This window comes from Delphinus delphis, chromosome 12 (assembly GCF_949987515.2).
Source record: "Delphinus delphis chromosome 12, mDelDel1.2, whole genome shotgun sequence".
Lineage (NCBI taxonomy): Eukaryota > Metazoa > Chordata > Mammalia > Artiodactyla > Delphinidae > Delphinus > Delphinus delphis.
Window position 1 is genome coordinate 32,596,178 of NC_082694.2, and position 18,191 is coordinate 32,614,368.

An 18,191-nucleotide genomic window follows, 5' to 3' on the forward strand; every position below is an offset into this window, starting at 1 on the left:
TACAGCTAGTACGCTGAAGAGCTAGAATTTGAACCAAGGAAGTCTGCCTCCAAAGAACATGTTTTAAACCACTACACCACCTCCCTAAACCCATAATGCATAATGCCTCACCCCGTGCAGCCTCAGACATCCCGAATGTTTCCACCTAAATTTTACATTGGGTATCTTGATTCCTGTTTATCACCTTATTCACCTCTGTGTCTATTTCAATATCCTGCCATTTATTGGAAAACAAAACATGACCCTTTGATTGATATAGCTGGAACTTCTGAGATTTTTATCTTGAACGACAAAGTTTTGTTTCACCCTTCTTTCTCCTTCCACGCTGGGGAAGTTCAGTGATCATGTCCACCAGCCTGCATTCCATGACCCCACTCCCCGCCCCCATGCTCTACATCCATCACCCACACGTGAGGCTGAGCGAGGCCTCCATACCGCCTGCCCCAGAAGCCCCACTTCAGACTCACAAGGCCTTTTACCTGTGAAGCAGTGATTGAAAATCTTCTTGTCCTTCTCTAGGTTCAGCTCTTTTACTCCTTTTTCAGTGTCTTTCATGGACAAATACAAGGCACTGCACAGAGGAAAACACATGGGTGAGTAAGAGCTTTTCAGAACGGCCGGTCCTCTCTGGGATTTGCCCCCTCGAAGGGGCGGCTCCTGAGTACAAGCCTCCCCCTCCGCAGGTGAACCCTGAGCCTAATCTCCAGTAGATCGTAAGTACATCATTAGACGGCAGAGTTCATAATCGCATAACTTTGTGGCCTGAGCAACATTCAGCAAAACGTACTGGGAAGGTACTTAACGTCTCTGAAATTCACTAAACTCTGCTGGTTTAATTTTTAGCGTCTGAGATGAAGAGTTGCCCCCAGTTAGGTGCCCAAGATGAAATGTTCTTGGGGCTCAATCCTCATGTCCCATTTCTTTGTGTCCTTCAAGAGACCATCTGGTATAGACATTTGCCTCCCAGAAAGTGAATGTCTTGACTAAGCGTATCCCTTTATCCTAAAAATTAGGAGATAAAGCAAAACAGCGAGACATTCTCATTTTTGTCCTTGAAGTAATGAACTAAAGATAGCCTTATCAGAGAAATTGCAAGCAACAAAACCCAAGGCCACGTTCATGGATCTCGTGGCTCCACGTAGCACAAGCATCATTCGCACTTAGCTCTGACAGCTGTGGTTAGAAATGTGGTCACTTGACCACCCCACCCAGCAGCTACAGCTAGACTAGGCAACTCCTCTTGGGTCTTTACCAGAAAGCTTTCTTGGTGAGAGAAAGTGCTCATTCTCTCTAAGCTCAATGCACCAATTTCATCAGACTCCTGTGACCTGCCACGTCCTGCAGGAGGCATGCAGAGGACTTTTTTCAGTCCCCTCCTAAGGACTCCCCTCACCCATTTTGTAAACCAATATGGAATTTAAGTAGCCAATATGGAATTCTTCCTGGCAGGGCTCCTGTTACAGGATATGTTCCACATAAAAGCAAAAACCAGCAAAAAGTAAAAAGACTCCTAGAGAAAGGGGCTCATGTGATATCCACCTTCAGGCAACAACCATCACCTGCAATTCCAGGCCAGTCAACATCAGAGGTCATTAATCTAGGCCAAGGCACAAATGGCTTCCGGCTAGGAGAGGTGTTCACCCTTGCTGAATGTGTGAACTTGAACTTGAAACCTTACCTGCTAGGACACACAGCCCGTGCCTTTTCCTACCTACCTATAGACCCTGAAGCTTTCTTTTAAGAGTAACTTATTATGGCTACTTCATATATACAATGATGCATCTCTCTCTCTCTATCTCTCTCTTTCTCTCTCTCTCCATCCCCCATCTCTCTCTCTGCCAAGATTACCCAAAATGAGGGAACTTAAATTCCACTGCCCCCTCTCCTCAGCTGCTAGACCTTAGAGAAGCCACAATCACTCCTTCAGACCCAGGTAAACATCTTAGTAAACCAAGGGCCAGTACTATGGACCTGGAAGGGTGGATACAGCCTTCAGAGGTGACCAAAGCAGGCCTTGGAGCAGGATCTGTTGTGAGATTTCCTCAAGAAGCAGGGTGGGAGGAGGGAAGAGTGAAGGGAAGCAAACATAGAAAATCACCCTATGGAATGAAGTGAGAGAGTGGCATGGACATATATACACTACCAAACGTAAAATAGATAGCTAGCAGGAAGCAGCCGCAGAGCACAGGGAGATCAGCTCGGTGCTTTGTGACCACCTAGAGGGGTGGGATAGGGAGGGTGGGAGGGAGGGAGATGCAAGAGGGAGGAGATATGGGGATATATGTATATGTATAGCTGATTCACTTTGTTATACAGCAGAAACTGACACAACATTGTAAAGCAATTATACTCCAATAAAGATGTTAAAAAATAATTTTTTAAAAAAGAAAATCACCCTAAGTCAATGGTTTCTGGCAGTCGGATGGACCTCCTGGTAGATTTCCTGGCAAACTTCTGACCTCCTTCAATGCATTTAATGGCCTTCTTGACGTCCCGAACCCAGCCATCTCTCTCCTCCAGGAAGGCTGCCTGGAAGAAGTGGTCCTGCTGTTTGGTCGTAGTGATCTTAAACACAAACTGAAATCAAAACACATCCCATTAGGAATGACTCCTTTCAAGGGGCTGAGGTCTCTTATGAAGCACAGCAGTTGAGCCAACCCTGTTCTGGAAGTGCTTGGCCAAGAAAGACCCAAATGCCCAGGGTAGAGGGTGGGTGGTGTGGAGAGGGACTGGCCCAGGAAACTCCATTCACATTGCAGGCTATGCATGGTCTCAAGGGTCAGCCCCTGACAAGGTATTCATGGTGGTTAACGACATCAACTCACCATCCTTTTGCCAAAGTCCTGGCAAGGGCTAGTCAGAGTGCTTCCTTTCAGGGGAATCATTCCTTTGGGGCTGTTATCACTTTTCTTCTTATAGAATTCAACTCCATCTTCTAACAACACAACCCACATGGGTTTCCAGGTGTTGAACATGCTCCCCTGTAATGACAACAGAAAGAGCTGGGTAATGATGTTTTCTAAAACTCTTCTATAGGTGGCAAAGGGCTTGATAAATAGCCTAGCTTTGGCCAGTGTGGACACAGGCGACCCGCATTTGTAACTCAGAGCACAGCCTTGTGTACAGGCATGGCTAAGAGGTATGAAAATCACCTGCAGAACCGTCTCTAATGCCAGCATGATGCTGTCATGTCAGTGTAGCCTTTAGGAATATCCTTACTTAAAGTTTTCAGTTTGGATTAATGCCAACTGTCCCTTTATCAACAGATAACCGTTCTGACTACATCAAGGAAGTCTCTCTTTTTTATCTATATTTTGGGAGGGTTTTGGAAAAGGAAGAGAACAGGGTTCTATGCCTCTTATCTTTGAACCCACGATGTCACCCTGTCATGACTACCACAAAATGGGGTTATCATCCAGTTCCCAGAAGATCCTGCTGGTTATCTTAAAATACAAACAGCCTCTATATAAAGGTCCAGTTTCCCAAAAGGAAGACTATTTATGCAAAGAAGATAAATACTTGTGGGACTATCATTTTGCTTGTCCAAGTGTTTCCTTTGTTTTAGTGACTGAAAAAAAAAGTGTTAAATTAATACACACTATCTCTTTTCTGAACATGCAGAATAATTATTCATGCTAGCACTGAATTATTTCCCTTTTTGAAAAAATGGGCAAGGTCAGACACTATGCCAACACATGAAATAATTTCAATCAAATGTCCTTCTGTTTTACATCTATCAGAGAGAAACTCAGAATATAAAGAGTTCCTGCAAATCAATAAGAAAAAATACAAATAATCTATTTTTTTTAATGGGCAAAAGACTGGAAGAGGCACTACATTAAAAAAAAAATCTCTGAAAAAGTGTTTAACATCATTATCCATCAGGGAAATGCAGATTAAAACCACAATGAAATACCTCTGCACACCCACTAGAGCATCTAAAATTTTGAAAGCTTGAGAAGAGCAAGACTTGGCAAGGACGTAACTGGAACTCCCATACGTGGCTGGCAGGAGTGCAAAATGGTACATCCAATTTGGAAAACTGTGGAGAATGTTCTAATTCTTAGAAGATATATTTTGACATATTTAGGCATGAGGGAGCATGATAAGCTGACTTATTCTCAAATATCTCAGCATAAAAATATGTGTGTATATTTATATAGAAATACAGAGATAAGACAAATGTAGCCATGCGTTAACAATTCATAAACCTAGGGAAAGAGTATATAGGTAGTCATACTATTTTCTCCACTTCTCTGTGGGTTTGAAAATGTTCAAAATAATTGGGAAAAATTAATAAATAAATGAACAACACATGATACTACTACATACTAAAATTTGGGATGTGCTTTTAGGGAAATCTATAGACAAGTCTAAAAACTTTTAAATAAATGAAATTAATAAAAGATCTATTCACAGAGCTAGGAGTAAGAAGTTGGACTAGATGACTGCTGAAATGCCTTTCAAGTCTCAAATTTTATATTCCACTTCTGACCTATCAAAGATTTATAACTGCCAGAGTCACTCAGGGCTTTTGACCTTGGAACCGGGATAAAATTAGGAGACGTCAGCCAGCACTACATTCCTTCCGTAGACCATCAAAATAAAACTACTCCCGGGCTTCCCTGGTGGTGCAGTGGTTGAGAGTCTGCCTGCCGATGCAGGGGACACAGGTTCGTGCCCCGGTCCTGGAAGATCCCACACGCCGCGGAGCGGCTGGGCCCGTGAGCCATGGCCGCTGAGCCTGCGCGTCCGGAGCCCGTGCTCTGCAGCGGGAGAGGCCACAACAGTGAGAGGCCCGCGTACCGCAAAAATAAATAAATAAATAAAATAAAAATAAAATAAAACTACTCCGGAGCCAACTATTCAAAATGAGTTTGTGCTTTACTAATTCAAATGCAGCCTCAGGGTCTGACAGCTCACTGGGTGGAGGATGTGTCATTTGGGATTCAGGGGCATTGAGGAGGCTGATACTTGGTAAAACAAGGGAAATCGGACAGCTTATAAAGTGGGACTTTGTTCCAGTCTTGGTAGCGGTTAGTTAGGTTAGGATGATGGAATTCTGGGTCATCTCTCTCCTCTGCACCTGCTGGCTTCTCCCTGGATAACCTGACAGCACCTCCTCTCCATGACCGCTATATTTACCCTTCTCTGTCCTTAACCTTCCTGGTGGTCACCCAAGAGCAAACCCAGAAGTGTGATCACGGACTGCCCATGCCAGAAAGGCATTTAGGATCATCTACCAACAGCCTCATCATACACGTAAGAAAGCTGAGGCCACTTTAAGTGACTGGGCCTAGTACACCTGACCAGTTAATGTGGGACTGAGATTAGAATCCAGGCCTCCTGATTCCTAATTTTATGTTCTTTCCATTCCCCTTAGATGCCATCTTCATTTTGGTTCTCACTGAGTCATTCTTGAATCTAAATCAATTTTTAGGCCACTTAGCCAGCTATATATATAACCTCATATATGTGTATATGTGTGTACATAAAATCATAAAACATCTAAATTGTAAATCACATCATAATATGATCCTATATAATAATATGTTTTATGATACTATAAATATATAAGGTTTATATATGTAAGTAAATATATATGTGGCATATGCCTGCTTTCCTCCATTATAGGACAAAACCTATACAATTACATGTCAGAATGGGCAGGTTTTAAATGTTGAGTCAAATTTAAAGTTTCCAAGTGAGTCACTGTACATCATCATGGAAGTGGTTAGTTTAGTGCATAAGAGTCTGACGTTGCATGATACCAAAAGAAGAAATCTTAAAGCTCAAGATATTTGACCACTTAAAAAAATTGAATTTCTGTACAGTAAAAAAACAAATGAACAAACAACAACAACAAAAAAACCCTGAACAACTGAAAAGCAAATTAAAAGGTATGAATATTTATAATATAGTATCATATAATTAAAGGTTAATATCCTTAATATATATATTTTTTGGGGGGGGTTACGCGGGCCTCTCACTGTTGTGGCCTCTCCCGTTGCGGAGCACAGGTTCCGGACGTGCAGGCTCAGCGGCCATGGCTCATGGGCCCAGCCGCTCTGCGGCATGTGGGATCCTCCCAGACCAGGGCACGAACCCGTGTCCCCTGCATCGGCAGGCGGACTCTCAACCACTGTGCCACCAGGGAAGCCCCTTAATATACTTTTTAACCCTTTAGAATTAATAATAAATATACAAACCCTCTCAATGTTTTTTTAAATGGACAAACAATAGAAACAGCCAGTTCTCAAAAGAAGAAATGCTTGGGTCCAATAAACATAAAAATGTACTGCTTCAACAGCATTTAAACAAATGCATATTAAACAAAATATAAACTTATTCTTCAATACATTTTTTTAAAAAGATTTATAAAATGTATTGGTGAAGATTTGGGAAAATGGGCGCGTGGGGAAAAAAAAGGAGCTCTATTGGTCAGCAGTTTGATGTGGGCTATCAAAAAAACTAAAGTCATTTGTAGGCTATATAAATAGAAGCATAGGAAAGTAACGTTCTAACTTTAAATGGAGCATCACCGGTAGGTGACCATGGAGCTGGGTGGCCCAGGCTTTTTTTTTTTTTTTTTTTTTTTTTTTTGCGGTACGCGGGCCTCTCACTGCTGTGGCCTCTCCCCTTGCGGAGCACAGGCTCCGGACGCACAGGCTCAGCGGCCATGGCTCACGGGCTCAGCCGCTCCGCGGCATGTGGGATCTTCCCGGACCGGGGCACGAACCCGTGTCCCCTGCATCGGCAGGCAGACTCTCAACCACTGCGCCACCAGGGAAGCCCCTAAACCTCGTTTTCTACATCTGGCAAATGAGGATAATGCTATCACCTATTTCTTAGGATGATTGGGAGATTAAATAAAATAATCCACGAACATTGCTTAGGGCAATATCCAGAACATAGGGAGCACCCAATAAATAGTATCTAGTCCCTGTAATTCTGTACTTATGGTTGCACCTGGAGAATGAACTTGACCTCAGGAAACCTCAAAGCTACAGATAAAGTGAAGGCTGTTCAAAAGAGAGCGACAGGATGGCATCTCTCTTGGGGAAATTGTTGGAACTGGTAGGTTTTAGCCCAGAAAGGGACAGGCAGGGTAGATAAGGACTGTCTTCAAGGGTGTGAAACATTTCGATTGTTTTGAAGTCTCAGTAGGTGAAAGTTTCAGAAGAAAACAGTTTGCTGCATAACTTAAGGGAGAAAGTTAAATTAGTGAGTTCCCTGGCACAAGAGGTCTTCTAGCACGCTTGTGAACAGAGTAGTAAAAGAAATTCAGGCCACAGATGAGAAGTTCAGTTAAATGCTTATCAAAATATGTTACATTCCTTTCAATCCTCAGATTCTACACGTCTGTTCTAAAAACGTGTTATTACTATTATGCCTTTAGTCTTCTAATTCCAGATGCCCTTGCCTTCATCTGAACACTTGGGCTTCACCTGCAAGCAAAAACAAAACAAAACTGCAAAAAAATCCCCTCAAAAACATATTTAACATGAATACCTAAAAATGACCCCATTAGAAATTATTTTTTTAAGTTACTATAATATGAACCCCCGAGGTTTTTTTGGTTTCTCTACAAATAATGAAAGATAAAGCAGCTCCCATGCTTCAGACACTGGCCTGGGTGTTGGGGTATAAACATGAACAAGACGCCATCTTTGCTCTCAAGATGTTCACAATCTAACAGGGGAGAGAGTGACCTGGACCTGCAACTCCAGGGCGGTGTGATGAATGCACAAACTGAGACAGGCCTTCCTGCGCATGTGTGGCTTCACAGAAAGAAGCCATGACTCATTGCCGAGGGAGGGGACAGCTTGATTGTGGTGCCGAGCCCCTCCCAGACATCTCCTACCAAGTGAAGACACCTCCTTTCACTTCTCCTTTTCTTCAAACTTCTCTTTTCCTATGTTGACATATAGCTAGAATTTAAAGGAAAACTATATGATGGTCAAAATGACATATTGAACAAAAGCAGAACTGTGAGTGAGTATCATCTATGCTCCCACACTCATGGGACATGTTATTTTAAGTTGGTGTTGCTTCTATGAAGTCCTTATTTCTGCTACATCATAAATTGCTTCATCTAGTTGTCCAACCTGATCTATGACATCACTTGTATAACATCCCAGATCAATGGTCATTTTGTGCCAGTTTGAATACTTTGAAGGCAAGGAAACGAATCTGTTCAGTAGAATATTTTTTACATAAAAAAACTCCTCCAGGTTGGACAATTTCTCAATAAAAACATATTAGGTTAGCAATAGAAAAATGACACAAAGTGTCTTAACAGCATGTTTTCTGGAGTCTTAGGGATTTCGGTTCAAATTTCAACTTTGCCTCTTCTAAGCTGTGTGACCTTAGGCAAGCTACTTCATTTTTCCAAAACTTAGTCTCCTCACTTATAAAATGAAAATAATAATACTACCAATTTCCCATTGTTCTAAAGATTAAATAAGATAATACACTTAAAGGGCTGATCACTATGCCTAGCTTGTAGTAGGTGCTCAAAAAATGGTAACCATATAGGCAGATAAGATGACACAGTTTTGTAGGCAATACTATGAAGTCATTCTGGCCTAAGGTTCTCCTGGGCACCACGCATCACAGCAACGGTGCTTTGGAAGAGAAAATCACTGCAATCTGAGCCCATGAGGGCCACGTATAACACGGTTAGGCACAGCTCTCTGTGACACTGGGACCACACTGCTGGGTTCCAGTCAATCTCGGCCACTGAATAGCTGTGTGACCTTAGGCAAGGCCCTTTGCCTCTCTGTACCTAACTTTCCTCCACTGTAAAGTAAGGGTAATAGTTGTACCCACTATATATATATATTGCATTAATGCATTAAATGCTTAGATCTGTCCCTGCTGCAGGGTAAGCTCTACATATGTTGGCTACTCTGATGACAATGAATCAACGTGTGCGAATCAAGAGGGATTATTTCATGGTGTCTGGAAGACAAGGTAGCCGTTCGAAAGAATTGCTGGGCAGAGACCCCTGAGTCCTGCTCTCTGTTTTGCCCCAGGCTTTCCTCCTTCTATCAGAACATCAGCTTTTTTGCAGCCCTTTTCTTTCCTGACCAAGCCTCTTGTCCTTCTCTTTCTCACCACCCCGATTACTGTGCTTTCCCCCAGCCTCACAGGCCACCTAAATTCCTAAAACACTCCTTGGGTCAGCCCTGCCACTCAACATGCTGGCTGTTGTCATAGAAACGACAGTTGGCTGCATAAACCTCTAGGAATGAGACTGGTTGGTGACGTGACTTGGTGGAGTCTAGGTTATTGGTTGCGTGTAATCTGCTCCTCTCCCTTTTTTTAAGCTATGATTATAAACATATCCAAATCAGTAGTATATTTTCAAGGACCTCCAAAATATGCTTATTAGCTGGAAGTAACCCCCTAATCAGAGGAAAAGGGAGGTTGAGGTCACTACACACACTCTTGCCCACAGTACAGTTTGTCCAGGCCCCACTCTGGCTCTGCAAAGTTCATCTCACCTCCCTTTTGCTGGCTTGGGAAGCCTGCTTTTCAGAAGGCTTCCTGGGATCAACGAGATGGTGGGCTTTGTGGTTGGACAAGCCTGGGTTTGAATCCCAGGCTGTCCTCTTACTGGCAAGCCACCTATTCTCTCTGAGCCTCAGTTTCTCATCTGTAAGATGGGGATAGGGGTATAGGGTGGATAGGATTGAATGAGATGGAGTTCATACAGTGGCTAGCTGCTACATGGCAGGCTCTAAGTGCTCTTTTTTTTTGAAGTCAAAGTGGCAAGACTTTGAGGCAAGAAAATCCGGGTCTTCTTTAGAATGAAAAAGCTGCAAAATGACAGAATCATGTATTTTCCCTCCTGCTCTTAACCATCAACTCTATTTAAAGATCTCAGGAGGGCGGCAAAGGAGGAAACCTGAATTGTGAAATGTGGACAGTTATCTTGCACAGAAGAAAAGCAGAAACATTATATAGTCGATACCATTGACTACTGACCCCAAGATTACTGACTTGATAAAATCCTTGTACTAGCATATTCTAATGTTATATTTTTTCCACCCAAAACATCTTTATATCCAATAAAATTATTTCATAAAACAAGAATAAGGAGAAATATATTCTCTATTACCACCCAGATATCTTAAACGGCGTAAGAAAAAAAGGTGAACCGAGGGAGACATATATTATCGCCTGTCGTGCTTTAACATCAATGACTATAGTCAAGGCATCTCCCAGCCTTGTCAGAGAAAGATCTTCATGCTCTTTTCTTCACTATTAACTTGGCAACCAATCCAGGAAGCAGGGCATATGACCAATAGCGTCTAAGAGAGGACTGCCTATCTACTGAAGTATACAGCAATACTGATATTAATAATCATTGTGACTTAGGTACCATCTACTGTGTGCTAGGTTCCTGACAAATACTTTTTAACCCATGTATATGAAGTATCTGAAAGAAAAAAAAAATGACGTCTAAAGAAGTTAGGAAGTTTAGCATCTTACTGGGAAATTCTGACTTCAGTTCTGCAGCTGACAAAGGGAATCTCTGAATCAAGTATTTCTTTAAAATAACAAATTAGAGAATCCTAACACATTATAACAGAGAGTGTTCAAAAGGCCCCAGAGAAAAATGCAAAAAGTATGAAGATGTAAATTGTAGACATGAAAATTATGGGAGATATAAACTGGAAAAATAAATATGAAATTTCACCATGTTTTTTTTCTAGGTACTTTTTCTAGACTGACTTTTACAGGCTATGATCTGAGAGAATTACTCTCACTGATTTAAAAATTTATTAATTTAAGTCCATATGCTTGCCAACCCTAACTCTTTCATCGTCATATTCTAGTGGGGCAGATTCACTTATTAGAGATTGAGTCTTTTAATCATTTGTAATTTATAGAGTTTAAAATGTAAGTATACAATATAACAGCAATTTTAATTACAAAATGCTTAAATTGTTTTTTTAAAAAAACAAACAAACAAAAAACCTTTGCAGAAAATGTTTCCATTCACCTGTTCTTCTCAGGATACTAGCCTAAGTGACCAGGAAAGAAATGTCAACATTAATTACTGTTGGCTCTCAAGAGAGTATTAGTGCCTATTGCAAAGAGTCTGCATACACCTCTGTGTATATACATGTGTCTTTTCCAAAGGATGTTTCAAAATATGGCTAGCTAGAAAGAATACCAGCTGAGGGCTCATTTATTCTCTGGCATCTACTCGTAACTCTCACGACCATAGACACATTACAAACCCTAACTTAGATTGAATTTACTCAATGAAAATCCCAGTGTACTGGACAGAGCTCAGTGCCAGGAGTCAGGGAGTGAGTTTCTGGTCCCAAATCTGTCACAGCCATGTGACTTGGAGCAGTCACCCAGCTTCTGGGTCTCCGCTTACTCTTGTGGAAATGAGGGAATGAGGTCAGACGGTCTAAGGCCCCTTCCAGATTTAAATCAAAACAGAATCAGGCAGCACTGTGAGCAGTTTAACCTCCTCTTAGTAGAATTTTCAGGTTAAAATGTTAAAGCATGGATGGCCTAAAACAGAGTCCCATTATGCTCTCATTCAATTAAAAACTGGAACGTACTGAGTTCAGTTCACTTCTAATGCCCTGAACTCACTTGGGTGGGTGTGAGTTACATGTTCCTATAGGTGTTGTCCACAGGATGCCAACGAGCCCTATGTGTGAACTCACCCTCTTGGGGAGTATCACAGTGACACAGCATACACCCACTATCAGGAGAAAAACCAGCAGTGCTAATGAAATTCAATTTCCTGATGCCACACCAGTGAAACCAAGCATTTTTGAGTAAACTTGTGTCTCTGTTTTCTAATCTTTAAAATGGTTAATCTACTACCACCTTAACAGCACGTTATACAAATTCACTAAGAACTGTGAGTGAAGAGATTTCAGTCCAATAAAAAAAGGATGAATAAGCTACCATGACTGTATCATTATATCCGCTCATCTTTAATATTTTCTTCTTCCTCTTTTCCACAACAAAAAAAGAGGGGAAGAAGAATTTAAATAACAAATGAATAGTTTCTCCTAGTAACCTCTATAGAAGAAGAGTTTCAGTCTTCTAGCATAACACACATGTGTGACTCTTGAAAAGGATGCTTTAGATCCTGAAGGATTTCCAGACCCTGTCGTCTGGAATTCTCAGCCCCACAAAATCAAGCTGTGCTGACGCCTGAGCTGGATTCATTCACTTTTAAGAACCACAAGGCAATGGAACACGTACTGGCTTCTCCGCATCATTCCAACCTTCTACAGGCTGCGATGCTCTCCCGTTTCAGCCCAATAGGTTCAGCAGGTAGAGAGTGCAAAGCTGGATTCCAATCCTCCCCCACCCTATCTCCAGGGACACCCTTTTAGGTGGCACTTTGCTTACCCTCTTCACAAGGTAGCCCTCCCTGATCCGCTTTGGTTCCATGTCGGACGGACAAAGAGATGGCCGAGTCCCGCCGCAGAAGTCGCCTCAGAAGCTCGCCCTCCTCTGAGAGCTGGGGCTGTTGTGGGCTGCTTTTCTAGAGCGAGGGCCCTTTCACAGTTTCCCCTCTGCTGGCAATCACGTGATCACATCCTCTTCCCCTCACCGGGGTGGAAGATTAGAATAAGGAACTGCAGAGTGAAACAACCCATTCTTTGCTAACACTGGAGATTTGTCAAAAGTACAGTTGGGTCGAATATTTACCTAAGGTCAATTTTTATTATCATAAAGGAAATAATTCTCCTAAAGAGAAAAAAATGGTGAAAGGAAAAGGAAAATGAACAAGAAAACCCTACTGGTGGAAATTTTCCTGGCTTAGGAGTTATATCCGAGAGTCTAGAAAGGCTGAATCAAAATGCCCAGAAATTCAGAACTGTCTGATTAGCATAACAAAGGCAACTACTATTAACTGAATGTCTACTTCTGTCCCAGGTGTTCTCCTAGGGGTGTTTCAGCCTACCTCATTTAGCATAGTTCTTATAAGAAACCCACAGGGGAAAGGATATTGTTGCCTCTATCTTAGACATAAGGAAACTCATGCTCAGAGAAGAAAGCAGTTGTCTTAAGGACCAGAAGAGTAGGGAGGGTCCTTAACAGGGTGCTGCTACCTCGCATCGGGCCTGTGATCTGTGTCACACACACCACTAACCCCACAGTAGAAAGAAGTTCATACCCAAACATGTTTGAGAAATTGTGTGTTACAGTCCCAGTTTGCTGGCTCCCTTTCAGCTTAACAAATTAAAGACCCTCCCAAAGCACTACAGCCGAGAATCCTACTGTAATGGTGGTTAATCCTGTGTTTTTCAAATTTATTTGACCACATAATTCTTTTTTTGAGCAATTGCTATCAACATTCTTGTGACGAGTTAAAGTGGAAAAAAACCCCTCAAAAACATGTTTAACATGAATATCTAAAAATGACCGACCCCCAAAATAAGTCCTAACCCCCAGTACCTTAGAATGTGACCTTATTTGGGAATAAATGTATTGCAGATGTAATCAGTTAGGATGAGGTCATACTGGAGTAGGTGGACCCTTAATCCAATATGACTAGTGTCCTTAGGAGAAGAGGAGTGAGACACACAGAGAGAAACAGAGGCATAGATGGGAGGAATACCTCTACATGCCAAGGAATGCCAAGGATTGCCGGCAAATACCAGAAGCTAGAAGAGGCAGGCCGGGATTCTCCTCTAAAGCAGCCATAGCGAACATGGCCCTGCCAGTTGATTTCAGACTTCTAGCCTTCAGAACTGTGAGACAATACATTTCTATTGTTTTAAGTCACCCTGTTTGTGGTGCTTTGTTATAGCAGCCCTAGGAAACTAATACACGTCTGAAAAACTTGTATTCTACAGAATAAACTTTGAGAATGTGAACCTGGCCATGTGAAAATGGGCAGGTTATTTCATCATCTGTGCCTCAGTTTTCTCATCTGTAAAATGGGAAAAAATAACATTTATTCAATGGGGTCATTCTTAGGTAAGTATTCTTAAATAAGAATACTTGTAAATGTTTAGAAAAGTGTCTAGAACATAATGTGTCTATAAACGTTAGTAATGCCTCATTTTCAAGGAGTCTCCATTTCCTTACAGCTAGTTCTTTTCAATGATAAGTTCAACTGAGATTATAGAAGTAACATAGGACTAGGTTTTTGACTAGTTTCCTTCTCCCATTACATCAGTCAGCATTCTTTGGCTGCAGTCACGAAGAAACAAACTCTGGCTTATATAGGCAAATAGGAATTTACTAGATGAATGTGGGGTGGCTCATGGACTTGAAGGAAAAAATAAAGACTCAGGTCTTTGAAAGGATGGAAAACAGCACAGCTGTGGGATTCTACAAAGCAAGAAGTAATGGACGGTCTCTTTGAGACACCAAGTTGAAAGAAGTCCGGTGGTTTTCAGGCTCTACAAGAGTTTGCAGTGACCGGGCCTTTGGTTGGCCTAGCTTGGCTTAGTGCTCACCCCTCAGCCATCCGATGGGGGGAGCACATGAACGAACAGCCCCATCCAGTCGGGGAGGGGCTCATCCCCCCAGGGTAAAATCAAGGCACTCTTAACAGTAGAAGAGGGAAGGGCCCCTAGGCAGGCAAAAACAACAGATGTCCACAGAAGGCGTGTCAGGAGTCAGAAAGTCAAGGGCAGGGAGAAGATCTGTTCTTGGGGTTTTCTAAGAGCCTCCTGATTCGCTCTCCTCCTTCCTTCCAGCTGTGGCTCTAACCCATAGTCATTGCCCCTCTATTTTTCACTTTTCATCTTATCCTAATCGATTCCTTAGAATTATAGATGACTTGCCATCAGTTTCTCATTGCACCAAAATCAGTAAGAAATTAGAAAGTTTGGGGGGATAGGAGTGGAAGAATCAACATTTGATGGCATCTGAGCAAAACAGAAACAAAGAAAAGGAGGACGGCCAGGTCCGCACTGAAACAAGTATTTTGCTGCATTGGTGTTTGTACAGGCAATGGAAACTGTTCACAGATTTACCAAGTCTAATTTCATGGCTAAATGTATCTCTTTTTGTTTAATTAACCTAGTGACTTCTAATTTATAATGTTTTCTCCTTTTGTCCTAATATGACCAGAAGTCTTAACGAATCCTTACTCTGAAATATCATATCTCTTAGATGCCTACAGTGTAAAAACACCCCCTGCATCCTGAATAATTCTTTTCAAGAAATATGTATTGAATACTTACTATGTGCCAGGCCCTGGACTAGGGAAAAATCTCTTGCCACCAATGAGCTTCCCAGATGTGTTAAGCAGGTGAGCATTACCACGGCTGGATTAAATGCTGCCACCCCTGCCTCTCCGGTCAGGGGTCCAAATGCCTGCTTAGCGACCCCTAGTGGTCACTAGAGGGAACTGTCTGAATCAATGACATATTAGGACTTCCTTCTCTTACTGGACGGAGTCTGAGCAAATGCTCTTCTGCTCTGATGGATTCTATTCCCAGATCAGATAATTAGAACCTCTTCCAATATCTTTTTTATGTGTATATTTCTAGGCTTACTTTTAAAACTCTATTTCTGTCCTCCTTTTAATTCTCTCACATTGGATCAATACCTTGGAAACAATTCTTACAGTACATTTTATTGGTGTAAAGAATATTTAAGACTTTGGAATAAGCAAAAAAGATTAGTGCATGTCTCCAGTGGAAAACTAGGCATCATTTACAGCACACCTTTCCAGGTTATCTGATTCTATGGAGTTTGTGCTTTCCATGTATTTGAATTGTTGTACAACTCTATAAATTGTGGATACCTGATAACAATGCAAATAATTCTTGTCTATGGACATGCAAATAAATTCTGTCTGGTGGAGGTTCAAGCCCACCCTACTCCCCGTGGAAAAAGCCAGTTTTTTGTCCATTTGTAAATTGATTTTACCGTTCCTTTACTCCCTATCAATTTGTCTTTGACTTCTCCTTTGAACCAGTTGTGACAGCTGGCTGGCTCCCACTTTAATTCATGAGCTAAATAAAATTTTCCTTTTATTGTTTGTGAGTGATGATCTTATTTTGAAACGTTTTAAATGTTTTTAATTTAAAATTTTCAAAAACTTATTCTTCAGCATTGGTAACTCCAAAAAAGGCTTACATCTAGCTGAGAAATATCGGAATACTGTTAGTACTCAACCTACATGAAGGTGTCACAACCAGAGAAAAGTCTGAGGTGTACCTACGTGCAAGCTTACAACTAGTCTGTACAGTTTTGTGGAAGCCGCTGGAAGACACCAGACTTCCGGACCTTACAATGTGACAAAGGACTTTGTTACTCACAACACAGTAGGTAGGATAGGCTTCGTGTTTGTGTCGTTCCTCTTGTCCCCAGTTGCTGTGAGAAAAGACGGAGCAGCCTAGAGGGATGCTGCACATACAGGAGCTTGCTGAGCCCCAATCTTTGACCATGGACTGCAAGCAAACCTGCCCAAACTTTGCCTCAGAAGGAGACATTATCCTCATTACACTGGACAGTAAATAAATCTGCCCTTGCTCTGCAGAGAGATCCTATCTCCATCTCCCAAGGTTATTGTTCACTTACAAACATCCTTGAAAAGATAGTGTCTCTCCTTGTCAATTGTGAAGAAGCACAAGAGGTCCATGGAGAATTATGTCCCAATGAAAGAAAAGCCTTAAGTTGTTGATTTCTTTAAACCTATTAGAGAATATCTAGTTGCTGCCCAATGGGCCTCCAGCTCAAAATGCATAACTGAGAGCACATATTAAGCAATTCTTCCCAACAGACACAGAATTCATGTGGAAATGATAAAAGAAATATAAAAGTATATATATGCATATACCCATTTGCTTCACATATATTTCCTTGCTCTGTCAACTGAGAGCCTAGAAGCAACAACACCCTGGTAGCAGCGTTCACAGTGCTATGGACTAAGTGTTTATATGTCTCCAAAATTCTAATCCCCAATGTGATGGTATTAGGACATGGGGCCTTTGGGAGGTAATTACTCCATGAAGGTAGAGCCCTCATGAATGGGATTAGTGACCTAATAAAAAGATACAAGAGAGCTTGCTTTCTCTCTCTCTGATCTTCTGCCATGTGGGGGTAAAATGAGGAGACAGGAGTCTGCAACATGGGAGAAGGCCCTCATCATAACCCAACTACAGTGACAACCTGATCTTGGATGTCTAGCCTCCAGAACTGTGAGAAATAAATCTCTGTTGTTTATCAGACACTCAGTCTGCAGTAGTTTGTCACAGCAACCTAAACTGATCAAGACACTAGTGCCCAGATCTTGATACACTATCTCCAATGAAAGGAACTAGGGGTCCTTGGAGAAACAGATGATTCTAGGACTGGGACAGGAAATATACAAGATGAGCCTGGAGCATCTTGTAGTGTCAGAAAGCAAGGAAGTGCTAAAAGTTTTTTAAATAAATAAATAAAACCACAATGATGGGTTACGTCAAAGGGACACAGGAGCCAACGGAAAGAGATCCCAATGGCCAAAGCTGGAACAATTCAAACAACAAAATAGATAAAGCACTATTGGACTATAGCCCAAAGAATAAAATAGATAAATAAATGATTGAACAGGTAAATAAATGAGGGAGAAAAGGCAGATCTATCCCAAGAATTCCAACTAATTTGTGTAAATACTCCACCCTCAAGAAGATGGAGGCTAAATCCCCACTCCTTAATCATGGGCCGCTTATAATAACTTCCTTCCAAAGAGTACAGCATGGAAAGAGGAAAAAAAGAGTAAGTTTATGGTGGAGAAAACTGACAGACACAGCCTCAGCCTGGTGATCAAGGTCAACATCAATGGTGTTAAGTCAGGTTGAAAGTATGCACTCTTGATATCTGATCATGTGGCAAGCCTCAATTGAGGAACATTCTGCAAAATACTTGACCAGCATTCCTCAAAACTGTCAAGGTCATCAAAAAACAAGGAAGTTCTGAGAAATTACCACAGCTAAGAGGAGCTTATGGAGACATGAGGACTAAATGTAACATGGGATGGGATCCAGGACAGAGAAAGGACATTAAGGGAAAACCAAGTAAATCTAAACAAAGTATCGACTTTAGTTAGTAATAATGTATCAATATCAGTTAATGAATAGTGACAAATATGCCGTATTAATGTAAATGTTAATAATAGAGGAAACTGGGTAGAGGGCATTTAGGAACTCTCTGTACTGTCTAAATTTTTCTGTAAATCTATAACTATTCTA

The 18,191-nt window shown here is 41.6% G+C and overlaps 1 protein-coding gene across 3 annotated transcripts in view; it reads right to left on the minus strand.

Annotated features, from left to right (window-relative positions):
- PLEK (pleckstrin) overlaps positions 1–18,191 on the minus strand; it is a 51,149-nt gene that overhangs the window by 12,323 nt on the left and 20,635 nt on the right. For 2 of the 3 annotated variants that reach the window (XM_060026464.1, XM_060026463.1), the window contains exons 3-5: positions 2,826–2,981; positions 2,396–2,577; positions 480–571 (exon numbers count right to left, since the gene is read on the minus strand). In XM_060026464.1, the coding sequence (XP_059882447.1) occupies positions 480–571; positions 2,396–2,577; positions 2,826–2,981 (430 nt within the window). Of the gene's footprint in view, positions 1–479; positions 572–2,395; positions 2,578–2,825; positions 2,982–12,399; positions 12,477–18,191 lie in introns of those variants that run through there. The other variant, XM_060026465.1, reaches the window with a different exon arrangement.